This window comes from Merops nubicus, unplaced genomic scaffold (assembly GCF_000691845.1).
Source record: "Merops nubicus isolate BGI_N331 unplaced genomic scaffold, ASM69184v1 scaffold5879, whole genome shotgun sequence".
Lineage (NCBI taxonomy): Eukaryota > Metazoa > Chordata > Aves > Coraciiformes > Meropidae > Merops > Merops nubicus.
In genome coordinates this window covers 3,915-20,589 of record NW_008632926.1, presented here as the reverse complement: position 1 = coordinate 20,589, position 16,675 = coordinate 3,915, and the positions used below count along the sequence as shown (strand labels likewise).

Below are 16,675 nucleotides of genomic sequence, written 5' to 3'. Positions count from 1 at the left end.
GACCCCCCGCTGGATACGGCTCTGGGTGGCAGTGGGGACCCCCCGCTGGATACAGCTCTGGGTGGCAGTGGTGGGCACTCTGCAGGTGTCTCCCTGGGAGCCCGGTGGCCACCAGCCATGCTCAGGTTTCCCTGTGTTCTCATCTGCTGCTGCTTGGTCTCACAGGTGGGGGTGCTGGGTGGGGGAAAGCCCCTCGGTGAGCTTGTGACAGAGCTGGGAACGGGTCCTGGCTGTACTCGGGAGTGCTCCTGAGTCCTGCCCACGAGGTACAGAGATGCGCTCGGTCGCACCGTATGTCAGTCAGGATGGGTCCGTGGTGATGGTCTCCATGGACCTCTGATCACACCCGAGATCTTCAGGATGCCGCTAGGCATCTCAGACCTCCACTGCTGCAAGAGTAGGTGGAGTTTGATTTCATTAAAATAAATGTTTTTCCCAACTCCCTGAGCGAGTGGAGGTGTGCCCGCCTGCGTGGGGATGGCACAGAAGGCATGTGCTGTGGTGGGGGGTGTCAGGCTGGAGCTCAGCCTCGCCCTGCCCTCCGAGCCCCGTGTTTGCAGGTTGCCTTGGAAATCCATGCTCCAGCCGGCAGTGTGTGGAGTGCCAGCTCTGCTCTCCACGGGCACCTGGGCATCTGCAGCCGCATGGGCTGGGAGCCCTGCTCGTGGCGGCAGCCGAGGGCCGTGGAGAACCCCTGAGCTACGGCTCAGGCTTAACGAGAGCACTGGGCTCCTTTTGGGAAGGAGGGAAGTCATCCGAGTGCCTGGCTGCGTGGGCACCCGCTTTGTGCGTGTTGGAGCTGACGAGCAGGCAGGCACCTGTGATGCTTGTTTTAGGATAGTCGTGCCTCAGAGTACGCAGGAGATATTGCTCTAATGAGCTGTCACCGTAGGAGCAGCGTATTTCCTCCTCCCCCGTGTCAGCCTGTGGCAACGTGATCTGAAGGAAAAAAAGAGAAGTGCCTTCAGCCTTGACGTGAGGAGTGACTGAGAGCCTTAAGGTAGCAGGGACACTCAGGGCACCAAAACTGGGGTGATTTGGCTTGTGTGTAAATTTAAGTGAGCTAGGAGCAAAATAATCATCGATGCTTAACTACTGAAAAAGTGCAGGGAGCAGAGAGGGCTTGGAAAAAATCAGCGTGAGTCTGGAGCAGTGTGGGAGGACAGTTACCAGCTCTGGGAAGATGTGGCTGCTCAAACAGACCCCTGTTTAGCAGGGAGATGGGTTTCAATGCCTGGGATGAAGCCAGTGCCTCTCTGGGCCACGGGCAGGAGATCTCATTTGGTACCTGTGGAGCCTGTGGGAGAGATTTATCATAGAACCATAGAATTGTCAGGGTTGGAAGGGACCTGAAAGATCTTCTAGTTCCATAGGCAGAGACACCTCCCACTAGATCAGCTGGGTGAGGGGCTGGTACTGTGTTGATGGTCAGTGTCCAAGAGCCCGAGTAGCATCCAGGAGACAACCTGGAGAACTGGTGCTGGAGATATGCCAAAATGTAATGTTGCATCATCTCTGGTGGGTACCAGCACCACGGGTGTGAGGGGCCTGGTGGGAGGGAGGTCTGCCATGCTGTGCTGTGCCGTGCCACAGCCCCAGCAGTGACCAGCATCACGACTACCTGGCTGGAGCTGTTAGCCCTTAGATGCCTCTGCATGGCCTGCTCCTCACTGCTGGAAGCTGATAAACAGCAAAGAGGTTCCTCAGTGGTTTATTCCCTTCTCTTCCACAAAATGCAATCTGATTTTTCTGGGTTATTTCTTGTACGAGTGCTGATTTCTGTGTGCCACCGGTGAGTCTTTGCAGGGACTGGAAGGACAGCACATGTAGTCTGATAGAGGATGAAAAAACACATATGGGGACTTAAATTTTGTCCAGGTTTTGGTGCTTCGTTCTTTTGCCTGTGCTTGAGAGGTGGGTGGGCTTCTGGAGCAGTGTGAACGCTTCAGGCTGCTCTAGGAAGGGGCTGAATGGGATTATCTACATTTTACAGGTACAGAAACAGCTCGGAGTCTTGCCCATGGTCACAGAGCACACCGTGGAAATAAACCCCAGTTGAGTGCTTTATTCACTGTATCTCTCTTCCTCTATCACGCTGTTGCACTGGCATTAAATCTTAATTAAAAGAAGCTTCAAACTTGCCAATCAGTAAAATGAAAGGAGTTGTAAGCCCCCAGTTTTCTTCTACAGCTGTGATGCTGTTCATTAGGGTTTTTCTCCTTCATTTCCTTTAGATAGCAGAAGTAATTGGGGTGCCTTCGGTTCTTTTCCAGGTGGCTTCTTGGTACAGCTGTGTGTTTAAGCATAAGCTGAACCAGTGGGATGCAAGTACCAGTGATGAATGGCAGGTCAGATTAAAAATTACCTAATGGTTTCTTCTGGCTTTAATCTCTCTGAACTAAATGTGTCTGAAGTTAATAGGATGGTTTGCCAAATAAAGCCCTATGTGTCTCTCTCCTTTTTTTCCTTCCCCTTAAGAGTCCCCTTAAATATTTATATCAGTTTTGTAAAACCATTTCACCAGGTCTGACTGCAAATGGGTGGCACTGTGCCCTTTCTAAGTGCCACAGGCACAAAGAGCATTAACCCCTTCTGGGGAGAACTGGTGTGTTCTTAACATATGGAAAACATCCCAGAAGTGCACAGCATCCTTTAAAAGCAGACAACTACCCAGTATGTAGTGAGCTTTGTGACCAGGTATTCTTTGTGTTTCTACGTGTAGGTAGGTATTGGGTGAGGGTTTTTTATGTGCTCATTCATTCACCCAGCACTGCTGGAAGCTGAGATAAATCACAGTGATGTCAGTGGAAAAATTGGTGCCTAAGCACATCAGAGCCCGTGTATCGAGCACACAGGCTGTGCTGGCTCGTTGCATCCCACGAGGGGCTGAGGTGCCCTTTGTGCAAACCTGGTCGATCAGGGGTGGTGCAGAACTTGCTGGGGGCTGTGCTGGTGCTGGGCAGCACGTCAGAATTACAGGGCTGAGGGCTTGCAGGCAGGGCAGTGGGTGGCTCCAGGTTAAACGTTTTAACACAGAGGTATCTATCTTTATGCTGCATCATCCCAGCTTGTACCCGTGGCTGTAGCTCCTGGCTGGCCATTTCCAAGCACCCAGTGATACCAGTGTGGTACAGAGGTGCTCAGGTCTTGTTTCAAATCTTCATCTCCAGCTGCTGGAGGTGCACTGGCCCTCATCTGTTTTAGTGTTGTGTTATACAGTCACTCTCAAGTAGCTTATGAAAACTGGAAAACCAGCTTCTTTTCTTTTTATTTTCTCTCCTTGTGCATGTGCTGTGCTTAAAGTGGGGTGAGCATTAATTGAGTGACTTAATGGATGTTCTGGAAAAATATTGCAAGGTCCTTAATTCTAAGAGTTACTTTACATGAGTCTTTTCTTGCAGACTTGCCCACAGTTGATATTTCTTTGAAGAGCCCGTGATGACTCTTTATCTAGAGATGGCTGAAGCACTTCAAGCTCCGCCTGGATGTCAGTGGTGTTCAGCACTTCATTTTCAAAGAGAATTTGTTAACACAAGTGTAGCCTGAGAGATGAAAGGATCCATGTTGAGTCTCGTTTGAGGTGGCGAGACAGCAGCCAGGAAAAGAAGGATCCTGGGAGAGATTTGATTCTCTGGTCAGTTGTGGCAGAGGTGTTTCAGCTTTCCCTTGGGGTGTCTAAGACATAAGCTGAGGAGATTGATGGGGAGAACAGACTCCACCACGAGAGCCACTGCTTTCCAGAGCACCCCATGTCTCATCTGCCCCCTCATCTGGGTTGCTGGGCTGTAGCCCATGGTGTTTAGCCCCCATCTGCCTCTGTTGAGGAGCTGTGCTGAACAGTGGAAGTTTTCACTGAATAATAGTGAAAAGTGACAGCTGACCATGGAAGCTGAGATATTAAACACAGCATTTCCCTCTGGGCTGTAGATGAGCCTGTCTGTCCATTCCTACCCAGGCTGATGGGCCCTTCTTCCTTCAGCCAGCTCTCCTGGCACGAGTCCTCTTTTGGGAGACTCCTCCCAATGCCTCGTGCTTGTATTTCCCTAGAGTGGTTTAGCACCTTCCAGCAGCCTTTCTTTCTTCTTTTAATTTTCTAAATGCTGCTCTTGCAGATTTTTTTCACCCAACGGTTTTCTCAAGTGTGTACTCTGATCTAAAAAAAAAATATACTTTTTTTTTACTACTATTATCAGCACATAATCAACAAGATTGCTTGTGTAGCAAAGTGAAACCAGCCCCAGGAGGGTACAGAGAGCTACAATTCAGTCCCAGGGGCACCTTTGTTCTTTGCTGGGCAGAAATGTTCTCTAGCTGAGCCCAGGCAGAGCTCTCCAGGGAGCAGGATGCTGCTGGGAGGTATTGATCTCTGGCCTGAACTCAGCATGCCCGTCCCCTTCCCTCTTGGTGCTGTGAGAGCAATGATAATAATTCCTGTGTCACTGCAGTGCCTCCACTGAAGCTGTACCCAGAAAGGAGAGTTCCAGAAAGGCTTCTGGACCAGACCCTTAGACCTGGGCTGGTTTCAGTTTGTGGTCTGTGAAAGGCACATCAGAAAAGCTTAAACTCGCTGTTCAGGGACTTGGACCATATCTGTGGTGCCCTTTGGCATTGGAAAAGGTTGAAAATCATTTACTGAACAGAGGCACTTGCCCCAGAGCAATTAAAATGAATGTGTGGGGTGCAGAGGAGGGTTTGGAGGTCCTGCCTTGTCTGTCCCTCTCCCAGTGGGGATGCTCAGCCCTGCTCTGTGTGAAACTTGGCTGAGAGAAAGCTGGTCTCTGGAAAAGCCACTTAGGAGGAGCACACTTCATGATGATTTGGGGTTGGGAGCCAATTCACCTCTTCAGGTGGACTTTTTTCCCCTTTTTGGACTTTGAGGCATCTCATGAGTTTCTAGCTCTCCTTGGTACCCTGAGGTGTGTGGTCATCCCGCTGTGCTGCTGGGGAGCAGAGCAAAGTCTAACAAAACCCCAGGGACCAGAACCTGGAGGATTCCTGGGCGTGCTGGCATCTGATCTCTGGGGTGGCACGTGTTGGAGGCCAGCTGGCTGGGACCTGTGCCCGTGCTCTGGTTTGGCATTCGCCATGTCCCGTGGTGTTTGTGAACTGGTGCATGCCATGAGCTCTCCTGCCAGCCTGTGCCAGGGCAGCAGGTGCCAGTGCCGTCCTGTCTTGGATATTTTCTTGTCTTTTCCTTCTCTTTCCATTTTCCCTTATGTTCCATGGGGTTTTTTTGTTGCTTTTGTCTAATGTTTATTTCAGAATTCGTCCATCAGGCTGGCTGACAGACTCCGAATGTCGCCAGTGCTGGACATTTTGGGGGCAAGTCTGCCTCTGCCACAGCCACCAGAAGGGACAGGGGACCCTGGGGCTTGCCACCTCCCCCAGGAGAAAGATGCCTTTGATGCTCTGGTTTGTCCCTCTGCTTTCATGAGAGCGAGCTGTGTCCGAGGCCGGCGTGGCTCCTGCCCATGCCAGTACAGGTGGTGGGGCTGGTTTCAGCATCTGCCTTCCCCGAAACATGGGAGTTTCTCCGTGTGTCTTCCTGGAGGGCCAGGAGGGGCTGGGCCAGCCTGGAAGGTGACCACATCACAGCAAGCCAGAGAAGTTCAGCTTTGCTCTGGTGGGAGCTTGCTGGTGGCATTTGGAGTGGTCCTGCTGAGGGGGTGGGTGCCCCGGCTGCCCCGTGCCCTTGTTCCTGGGCAGGGCAGGTGAGCTCCAGGGCACGTGTCCTGCTCCAAGCTCCACCAGGGCCAGGCTGCTCGGCAGCCAATTCGTGTGCCACCGCCCTCCCACGTCCTCTGCGTCCAGCCAGGGACAGGGGTGCCAGGCCTGGCTCTTCCTGCTGGCAGGAGCAGAGGCACAGCACCCGCTGCCCGGCACGGCGCTGGGGTGAGCTGCTGGACATCTGTGGCCAGAGTGCCCCCTTGGCAGCACGCAGACACCACGTGGCTCTCAGTGGAGGCTGGACTGTCCCTCACGTCACACGGCGCAGAGACGCTGCTTCACGTTGGCATCGGGGCAGAGGGCATCCTCCAGAGGAGCTGCCGTGGGGGCCACCGTGGCACTAGCATGGTGGCCAGCAGCAGCCATGGGCCTTTTGTCTGTGTCCTACCATCTGGGCTGGTGAGAGATGCAGTGCTTGGAGTCACTGCTGGTGATGGCTAACGAGGGGTTGCCAGGGCTGTGGCTGCTGCGTCCTGCAGCCCTCTGCCAGAGCAGTGTTCAGTTGTTCCTGCTCACCTCCACCTGTATGGGTTGGAGTGATGGACGAGCACAGAGTGTGTCCTCAAGTTTAATGCTTTAAAGGCTGAAGCTCTCAGACTCTGGTGGATAGTGATATTTCCTTTTTCTCAATTAGCATTTCCAGTGATTCCTCCCCAGTGCCTGCTTTCCAGAGAGGCTCTCCCGAAGCCTGCCGTGTTTTGTTAGCCCTGGGCTGTGTTTTGAAGGTAGTGGCTGGATGAGCTGCTCCACAAGGAGAGGAGGCTGATGGCTGTTTTCTCCCTTCCTTCCTCTTCCCTAGAAATTGGCAGCTGAATGCCAGAGCGCCGGCTACCCAGGGACCCTCATCCCGTACAAGTGTGATCTCTCCAACGAAGAGGAGATCCTGTCGATGTTCTCTGCCATCAAGACCCTTCACCAAGGAGTTGATGTGTGCATCAACAACGCGGGGCTGGCTCGCCCGGAGCCGCTGCTCTCGGGGAGCACGCAGGGCTGGCGGACGATGATCGACGTGAGTGGAGCCACCGGGACAGAGGGGACTGGGCTGGAGTTATTCCTGTGGCCCCCAGCACCACTGTCCCCATCTGCTGCTTTCACGTGTGCAGAGCTGAGGACCTGCTTCCCATCCGGCTCTGCTGTGGCCTGGGTTTGCTGTTGGGATGCAGAAAGGCACTGCTGAATGCCATGCCTTCACCTTGGAGCATGGAAACACTCCACACCTTCAGCAGCACCTCTTCCTTCAGATCAATGGCTTTGGAAAGGGTGGAGAGCCTCACTTTTTTTTTTTTTCCAGTAAAATAGGAAATTGGATAACAAGCACTGGCTTTTGTAGCTAATCCTGTTAGTTGTAGCAGTGGGTTGTTAAATGGGCAGATTCTTTTAGGCTTAAAAAGCTGTAATGCTTTTTGTCTTTAAAGCTTAATTTTCTGCCCATAATCTGGTTAGTGCTGGGTGGGAATGAGGCAATTCCATCCACCAAACAGGGTGTTTGTGCAAATGGCCCACGATGCCATTTACTCCCAGTGCTTCTCTTGGGGTCTTGCTGTCCTGAGGTGCTGCTGTGCATCTTTTTGGGACTTCACCATCGTTTGTCATTATGTGGTGGCCCCTTTTCTGCACACAGCAGTGGCAGCCACAGCTGTGGGACCCCAGGTCAGTTCATGTGCCCTTGCAGCAGCTCTTTTGTACTGGCCTTCCTGCATTGCTGGACAGTGAGATGCTGAAACGGGCTTCTCATGAAGGTGTCTTTCCCCTCTTGTACTACCCACTTTTGTGTATGAAAGCATTATCCTCATAGGAACAGGAGACGAGCTCCTGGCTTTGAGTAAGCCTTGTAGTACCTCCAGCAGCTATGAAAGCTTGTCCTAGGGAAGGAAAAGACACGTCTCTGAAAAGCTGCTCTGGGCTGCTACGTCTGACAGCAGAGTCAGCCAGGATCTGTCAGCTCCTGTGGCAGCCAGTGGCTGTGGAAGCAAAACAGAGGCACAGAGACCTCAGACTCCTGCTGCCAGGGCAAGAGCCACGGTATCCTGGCTAATTAAGTTCTTGTCAGGATTTTGGCCCGACTGCTGGCTGCTGTGACTGCAGCCAAAGCAAGCTCAGCTCAGCTTTGTCTGCCCGGGCAGGCTTTTGTGGGTTGCCCAGCCTGGGTCACTGCACAGCTGCATCTCCCCGTCCCCGGTTGCCATGGAGCCTTTAAAGAAAATGAAGTGAAGTGTAGCTGGGGCTGAGCTGGGGTAAAGCAGGGCACTCCCCAGCGTTGTCTCGCTGCAAGCCTGGCCCTGAGGGTTGCCTGTGCTTGTAAACTCCTTGCCCTGGTGGCTGTGATCCCATCATGTGTGGATGCCTCCGTGGATGCTGCGTGTCCCTCGCACTCCTTTGTCTTTGTTCTTGTGACCTTTTGTTCTTAGGAAGCAGGGCAGGCTGGGGAGGACACATGGGGCTTTTGCCAGCTGAAGGCCCCTCCCCTCTCCATGCTCCCTTCCCTGCCTGCTCAGGGTCCTTTTATCTCATCTTCTACCAATTTTAGGGAGAAGGATTTTGGAACAGGGGTTGTCCTGTATGAGACACTCCAGAGACAGTATTTACAGGGACTCAAAGCTTGGGAGCCTGTGGGGTCCCTCCTGTGGGTGCTGCTGTGTGACCCTTTGGGGTGATGGATGGGGTGGGAGGAGAGGTGTCCTTGGCTCCACAAGGACAGCTTTAGGAAACCAGGCTGGGAGCATGTTTTGTTCCTGGGGGTGATCTGTATGCCTGTATCTGCTCCCATTGCTTGGAAAAATGCTGTCGTAGCACTGGGAACAGACTGAGCCACCAGAACTTTCTCCCTGTCCTGGCAGACCCTTCCCTCTCCCCAGCAGCTGGGGGGTTTGCTCTTGGCTTGTGGAGCTGAGCAGCACTCGCCCCTTTAACGTGAAGGTGAAGCCCTGGGACACTCCAGAGCCAAACACTTCACCCAGCTTAGCCTGGGCAGCCTGACAAGCCTGGGCTTTGCTTTTTAGCCTTCTGGTAAGTGATAGAAGTAGCTCAAGGTTTTTCCTTTTGCTGTGTGCCCCTGTTTTGTGTCTGCAACTGCCCTGCTTGGAAATCTCACTCTCCAGAGGGATCTGGGGAGGGATCTGCAGTGACAGCCCTCCCCGCCATGGCATGCCAGCCCCAGGGAAGCACTTGCCAGACCCATTTCTCCTCCATGCTCTGAAGCTTTTGGAGGGTCAGGGCTTGGGAAGGTTGCCAGCACCTTTCACGGGCCACTGGGCTTTGCAGAGCTGAGCAGGAGCAGGGTGGTTTCTTCCAAAGATCCCTTGGAGAAAGGTGTTAGTGCACAGTTTCAGACAGTGTTGGAGAGTTTCAGTGTATTTCTCAGCTGCAAGACAGGAAAAGTTTCTCCACAGCCATTGATCTGTCAAACTGATTTTTGTTTCCATGCATTTTTTTATGTGCTTTGAGGCTCTGTCTCCTTCCAGGCTCCCCTCTCAGTACACCTAGTCCATAAAATTTCTTGCTATCTATCTAACAGTCAAAATCATGTTATCATTTACTTATTCACCTTCTTTTTTTTTTTTTTTTTTAATGTTCCAGTTCCTTATTGTCTGGCATTTGTTCCATGGGAGGGAGCTGCCTGTCCCCAGGCTGCAGGAGCCTCGTGTCAGGAATCCTGTCTCTGTTTCTGTTCAGCAGAGCAGAGCCCAGCCTGGCCAGCCAGCAGGTTCAGTGTGCGTGCAGGAGGGAGTGTGCAATCACAGGCAGGTTCAGAGCCCATCATCTTTTGGTTCACAGCTTCCCTCCTTTTCTCTCTACTTGTTTGTGAGGCTGGAGCAAAGTCCTCCCACCGCCCCGATCCACGGGGGAGGAGCTGGGGCTGGGTGCTGTGTGCACTGACTCCAGGCTCTGGGATTTGAACAGCTCCTTCACGTTACCTGCTGACCTTTACAGCAGGGACTGAAGCTGAGCTCTCTGTGTGCACTGTTCACAGCACACAGGACTGCAGCACACATCCTCCTCTCGCTCCTCTAGACACAAGATGGGTTTGATTCCTCTTGGCATTGTTCATTGCCCAGCAATGCTCTGTGCTTGCTTTTCTATACCATCTGTGCAGAGAGATGCTTGCTGTAACCTGTGTTTTTATATGTGCTTTGGAGCTGGGATACTCATTTTCATGCCTCAGAAAAGGCTGATTCTGGGAAGTGAAGTGCTGGGCACTTCCAGGAACAGGATCCTTTATGTTCTCCCAGCCTGGCAATTGGAACTCATTAATTACTAGAAAATGTGCCTTCATTGTTTCTGCTTCACGAGCACACACACGTGGCAGCCACAGGCCCTGTGCAGAGTGCAGATGTGTTGGCCATCTTTGCTAAGGGACCTTTGAACTTTCCTTCTTAAAATAGCAGAAGGGCTGAAAAATGTCCTGCGTGGCCGTTTGCAACGCTGACATGTAGATTGTTTCTCACAGGGATGCAGCCCTAAGCCTCACTCACTTTCCAGACATGTGTTTTAGGTTCCCGAGTGCCTGTTCCACATTTTGAAATGGGATTTCACCCAAAAGTCCTGTGGGTGGTATTGGGAAGAGGCAGCGAGGCAATCCCAGCCCAGCCGTGTGGTTGTACTGAGGTGTGTCCTGCACAGGCTCTGGACTTTCCCATGTCACTAGTATCTTGTTTTGCAGGAGTTGTCAAAATGCTGTAACTGTACCCACGCAGGGACGAGGTGCTGGGGTGGGTCACAGCCTTGGAGCCACACTCAGGCTTTGGGCTGATGTTACCCTCTAGTGGCCTGAGGGGATGGAGTGGGATGGTGCCTGGTGGGTTCAGGGCATCTTGGGGCAGGGAGGGAGGCAGGGGTGTTGCCTGTCACAAAGGCTTTTCATACCACTGGTTGCCCACATCTGGATCTAGAAGGACCAGCTCCTCACTTATTTCATGTACCAGACTGGAGCAGGTGACTCCTGCTTCCCTTGACACCTTACTGTGAAATCCAAAAGCCTTCAGATGCCCTGGGCTTGGCTCCAGTGCTGAGGTGCTGCCTCTGTGACATCTCTGCTAAGTTTCTTCCTTGCACAGCCAAGGTAAATCTTCAACCTAGTGTCAGGGAATTTATCTCTTGGTTCCAAGCATGATGACTGAGGTATCTGACAGTGACCTGCGTGCTCAACCAAAGTGCACTTGGGTGAGGACAATGACTCTGCTTGTTGTGTTGCCTGGGAGCTCCAAGATCAGATAAGCATGCTGGGTATCTCTGCCAAGACAAAGCCTCACAAGCGTGGCCTCTAGTAATGAACAGGAAATAATGAGCCTGGAAGATCCTACAGCTGACCCCAATTTTTGTGTGCTGCTCAGTAATTGCATCTCTCAGATCCATCCCTTTCTGCCTCTTACTTTCTGTCCCCAAATTAACATTCCTCACTTATGTGACCTTTTGGGCTACCAAGTCCTGGTTAGCCTGCACCTTTCTTGTTCTTAAGTTTCACAGCAGTTGTTCTGTGACTCCTCCTGTTAATAGTTGCACCTGACTTCTGATTCATCAGACATTTAGTTCTTCCTGGATATTTAATTCACAGCAGTTGTTTTAGACCTGTCTGGCCTGCTCGTGTAGTTGGAAAAGTGACATGCCACCAGGTAGGACCTGCAGCGTGTCCTGCCTTGAAATGGTTACATCCTTTCTAGAGGGCTTCAGCAAACACTTTCTTCCTTTCAGCCACTTTTCCAATTCTAAACCACTATGAACTTGAGCAATTAGCAGTGAGAGAGAACTGAGAGAGTTCTGAGAGAACATGCTCATCAGTCTTGCACATGCCTCTGGGTGCTTTGTATTCCAGCTGGGGGAATTTCCACATCTGTCTTCCTGGAAGCTTTGCCTCTGTGTTTTATGGTTGGCAAATGCTCAAGGCATCTGCACATCAGTGGTGGCACATTGTGGAGGTGATGGGACTGAGCTGAGCCACGGTGTGCTGGGAAGTGCTGGTCTGAAGAGCAAGAGCCTGGAAAGAGCTCTGGGTCCTGTGCTAAAGGACCTGATAAATTGTTGTGTCCTTTCTTCCTTGGCTAATCCAGGTAGGACTGAGGAAGATGTCAACGAGCAGTGTGACAGATTGGTGGCTTTTGTATCTGCAGGGTTACCTGCCCACTCTGGCCTTCCCCATGGCACAGTGTGATCTTTGGCTTCATTTGTTGTGCCCGGGAAGTCTTTGCTGGCTGTGTGGTTTGCAGTGCCTCCCAGCACCTGGCTCCCTGACAGGCACTATCTGGGGATTTCCTCGTTAACTACCTGACCTAATTACCTGCTCTTAGTGTCCTGTCAGCTGCCCAAACACCACTGTGCTCAGAGCTTTACAAAACAAACAACTTTGCCTCCTGGACAGAGTGCTGACTGTGGCAGAGTGGGTTTGTTCTCCTTTACTTCACACTCTACCCTCATGCTTGCCTGTAAAAAATTAAATCCATCTATTTCAGGCAGAGGCCAAGGCTGTCCCACAAAACTGGGTGGCTGTGTCCCTCCTGCTCAAGCCCCTTGTCACAGCAGCCTGGGCACAGTGGTGGGGTGGGGGGTGTAGGGGTGGGGTGGGGGGTTTATGTGCATTTCCCTCTGATGTTTGCAGGAATTGCCATGGGTCCAGGGCTGGAACCTGCATCTGTGGCTTCGGGTGTGTGGGAGGCAAGTCAAAAGCTGCCAGGTAGGGCTGCTGGTCTTAGTTCCTCCTTCTTTTCTCATCCCTCAGGTCAATGTCCTGGCTGTGAGCATCTGCACCCGAGAGGCCTACCAGTCCATGAAGGAGAGAAACATTGATGATGGGCATATTATCAACATTAACAGGTAGGTGGGGTGGGGGATGTGGGGTCAGCCACGTGGGCTTCCCCCTCCCTGCCTCCTAGAGAGGATTCACACAGTGGAGCTTTGACCTTGCAGTGGGCTGATGGTGCCCAAGAAGGGTTTTTTCCAAGGATTGCCATGGTTGATTTTCAAACTGCTTTTTTTAACCTCTGCTGGTCTAAATGCAAGAAAGACCAAACCAGGGAGAAGAGGATAACGCCCAGAACCACTTGCAATGGCACAAGGCTGAAGTCTGGAACTTCTTGACCAGCTCCAGGAAAGAGCTGTGCCGAGAGGAGCCTCTGGTGGTGTGTGTCCTGCAGGAGAGGGGAATTCCTCACGTGGCCACCACGTTGATGTCTCTTTCTGTGGTTGTGGCAGTGGTTTGAATATCCTGACGGTTCCTTCTCGGGACTCTGCTTGCCTGCCCACCTCTCAGCACTTCCCTTTCTGCTCTCTCCTCAGCATGAATGGACACAGTGTTGTGCCACAGTCAGTGGTGCATTTTTACAGTGCCACCAAGTACGCAGTTACAGCCCTCACGGAGGGGCTGAGGCAAGAACTCAGAGAAGCAAAGACTCATATACGAGCTACAGTGAGTACTGGGGCTCTTCTCCTCTCTCCTCTGTGTGTGGGTGGTAGAGGGCTGGCAGGCTTTATGGGGCAGAGGTTTTCCTTTTGGAAAACTGGAAGGAAATGCAGAAACAGTGCTCGGCATGCTAGGAACGTTTGTGTCCTGTGGCCAGCTGTCCCTGGACACCTCTTTTCCAGGCAGAGAGCCTGGGGTACAGAAGGCACAGCAGCCATGATCTGTGTCAGGGAATAAACTTTGGGTGCACAAAGTGGGTGTTGGGGAGTGAGGGGGGCTTGTGACTACAGCAAGAGGCAGTTGGCTGGGACATTTTCTCTCATTCAGAGCTTGCATCTCAGGAGTGATGTGTCCAGAAGTTAATTTGGATTGCAAAATTTCCATCACTTTTTCTGCTTCTCTGTCCCTTTGGGGCATGAGGAGGGAAGTACCCATCAGGGTTTTCCCAAAGGTACCTGCCCCAACAGTCATTAAGGCAAAGCCTGCTCACTTAAACTATTCCTCTGGAAAAAGGGTGGGGAAAGACAACAATAGAAAAGGGGCTGGGAGTTTTTTGGCTTTTTCAGTGCTAAAAAGTTTTCTCTCCTTTTTGTTTTTATTCTTTTATTGAAGGGGAATTACAAATCCTATTAGGATGTGCTCTGCTTTTTTTCCAGTGTATATCTCCAGGTCTGGTGGAAACAGGATTTGCTTTTAAACTTCATGATAATGACCCTGAGAGAGCTGCTGCAACCTATGAGAGCATTCGGGTAGGACATGGAGAAATGGCAACAGAGGGAAGTGGTTCTCATCACAGTTTAACAGACTCTCCCCTGGCTAACTGCACAAGGAACTAGTTCTGCAGAGTCCCCAGTGCTTTCTGGGATGTACTCAGCATCCCCACAGTCTCAGCACTCAAACCTCAGATTTCACACCCTAGGTAGATTTTCACTGAGGTTTGGTTTCCCATTCCTAATATTTTTCTTTTTATTTTGACATTCCTGTAAATAAATACCAGTCAGCTTTGACACTTTGCAGGCTATAAGTCATAGCCTGCAAATTTCTTTATTTGAAATTCCTTTATTGACAAGGAACTAGTTCTGCAGAGTCCCCAGTGCTTTCTGGGATGTACTCAGCATCCCCACAGTCTCAGCACTCAAACCTCAGATTTCACACCCTAGGTAGATTTTCACTCAGGTTTGGTTTCCCATTCCTAATATTTTTCTTTTTATTTTGACATTCCTGTAAATAAATACCAGTCAGCTTTGGCACTTTGCAGGCTATGACTTCTTTATTGAGGAGAAGATACAATAAGCAAACATGCCTACACAAGAAGAAATGGGAGAGCATGTTGTCTTGCAGGTGGCTGGCACAGGAATTTTTGATAAGGATGGCAATGCCCAGCCTGGCAGAATTTCTGTGCCAGTAGTAAGATTATTCACAGCAAATGGAGAATTATCAGCACCAGACAGTCCTCATTAAATTTGTAATGGAGTCTTTTTTATTCCTGCTTGCTTGCATCTCTTTGACGTGCCCAGGTGACACTGTTGGAAATTCATTATTGATGGTTAAGAAGGGAATGATCTTGTGGTTAACTTCCTGAGGTGCCTTTTGACTGAGAATCTCTTTCCTCTCCTTGCAGTGTCTCAAAGCTGAAGATATGGCTAATGCTGTCATATACGTGCTCAGTGCCCCACCTCATGTACAGGTAGGCTGAGGACAGGTTGGAGGACTCTGGGCTGGGTGGCTGGAGGTGCAGGGGGGAAACTTCTGCCCTGACACTTGCTGCTCAGTGTTGTGGCTGCTGGATCAGCTGTGTGCTGGCAGAGCCTGGGCTGGGGGTTAGCAGAGATCACGCTTGGTTACGCTTCCCTTGGAGCAGCTCTGGGACTGTGCAGCCCTGCAGACCCAGCAAAGGCCACTCAGACCCTGGGTGAGGCAGGGGGAATGGGAAGGACATTGGCACACTCTGCCCCTTTTCCATTTTTGTTAGTGCCATCTGAGAACCTTGCAGCTGGGTCAGGTTCTGCCAGTTGCCAAATGATGCGTCGGGCCTAATCCTGCCACGTGCTGTGCACCTCCCCAAGGGTGGAGTGAGATGCTTGGGGCTGCCAGAGGGACTTCCCTGCTGTGAAGTGAGAAATAAGTGACCAGCTTTGAGCTGGAGCTGGGAGGAGGCAGGAGCAGTGTCAAAGTTCAGTATGTGCAATGTAAAAATTCCTCTTGTAGAAACCAGCTTAGATCACAAGAGCTTTATCTGCCCCTGGAGTGAACTCTGCCCCTTTGGAGCAAGATGTGGCTGTCTTGACACTAGATCACTAGTGATAGCAGGTTTTCTTGTCTAAAGAGGATAAAAAATCCTGCCTGTGGTGGATCAAGCAGTGTTTCTGTCTGACCCTCAATGACCAGGACCAAACTAAAGGCTTGAACCACAAGCGTTCATAACTGGTGCCATCCTGCACTCCTTCCTGCACATGTTTGTGCTTTCATCCCCTCTGCTCAAGGCAGAGCAGTCAGTCACCTTTGTTTCTTCTGAATAGCTCAGTTAATCAGGCTCTCTGCTGGTCACAGGGACTTTCTTCACATGCAGCTTGCCATGGTAATGGTGCCACAAGGAAGCGCCCAGTGCGGGCGTTGAAGTGAACAGCAGTGCTCCAGTAAAAGCCACTGCTGGTCTCTTTTAGATTGGAGATATACAGATGAGGCCCACGGAGCAGATATCCTAGCAGATGAAGAGGACTGTGAGCAGCACCATGTCTCCACTCCACTTTGAACCCTCTGGCAATTTAAGGTGTCGGTGGCTGGCGAGCAACGTTCTAATCAAGTACCAAGGGTCATGTTTGAAGAATTCTTTTTCTCTCCCTCTCTCTGAGCTGGTGCTGAGCCAGTTCAAAAAGAAATAGCAGTGGGTCAGTTTCTCCTCCACTCCTTTCTGAAACTGCTTCAGAGAAAAATGTATTTGAAAATAATGCAGGGAAGTGGTTTGTGGAAGATTGTTGCCTCCAGGCTGGTTTATTTTTCCTTTTGCTTTCTTTTCAAGGTTTGTTTGATCTTATTTGCTCATGCTGTGTCTGGACATAGGAGAAGTGGCACAAGATGTTTGCCAGCTTTGGTGTGCTGAGGGTTTGAGATTTTCAGTGGATGTCATATATGAATCCATCTAATTTTGGGGTTTATCTTCATCAGATTGATTACTGATGGTAACGATGCATGCGATATTTTCTACTTTTATACTGCACTGCCCTAACTCCAGAGTACAACCTCACCCACCTCCCCAGGACCACCTTTCCCATTCACATGAATCATGCCTGCCAAGTTTGAGGAAGTATAAATGTGTGTGCTTGCTATTTCTCTTTCTTTCTAGGTAGGTAGGTAAATAGTTGGAGGAAAAGCACCTGTACTTCTGCAGGTTAGAAGGATCATCTAAGTGGCATAGTTACAGTAAGAGTGAGTTGTTTGGTATTTTTAATAAAAACTAAATGTGTGCTGTCTTGTGATCACCTCTATCCCTGGTATCATCTCCCAGCACTCTTGATGTTTTTGTATGTGCTCTTTGCATGCATTGACACTTTTCTGGAA

The 16,675-nt window shown here is 50.9% G+C and overlaps 1 protein-coding gene across 1 annotated transcript; it reads left to right on the top strand.

Moving 5' to 3' along the window:
- Positions 1 to 6,528: 6,528 nt before the first annotated feature.
- Positions 6,529 to 16,084, top strand: DHRS11 (dehydrogenase/reductase (SDR family) member 11). Its single transcript, XM_008948054.1, has 6 exons — positions 6,529 to 6,736; positions 12,437 to 12,531; positions 12,994 to 13,123; positions 13,774 to 13,866; positions 14,739 to 14,804; positions 15,781 to 16,084. Exons 1-6 carry the CDS (start codon positions 6,617 to 6,619, stop codon positions 15,820 to 15,822), a joined length of 546 nt encoding a protein of 181 aa, XP_008946302.1. The 5' UTR covers positions 6,529 to 6,616; the 3' UTR covers positions 15,823 to 16,084.
- Positions 16,085 to 16,675: the final 591 nt, after the last annotated feature.

What these genes read in the sequence shown, in the direction of transcription:
- DHRS11 (XM_008948054.1), top strand. Translation starts at nt 6,617, where the DNA reads ATGTTCTCTGCCATCAAGACCCTTCACCAAGGAGTTGATGTGTGCATC. An exon ending in CATATTATCAACATTAACAG is followed by an intron (nt 12,532 to 12,993) that starts GTAGGTGGGGTG and finishes CTCTCTCCTCAG; the next exon opens with CATGAATGGACACAGTGTTG. An exon ending in AGACTCATATACGAGCTACA is followed by an intron (nt 13,124 to 13,773) that starts GTGAGTACTGGG and finishes CTTTTTTTCCAG; the next exon opens with TGTATATCTCCAGGTCTGGT.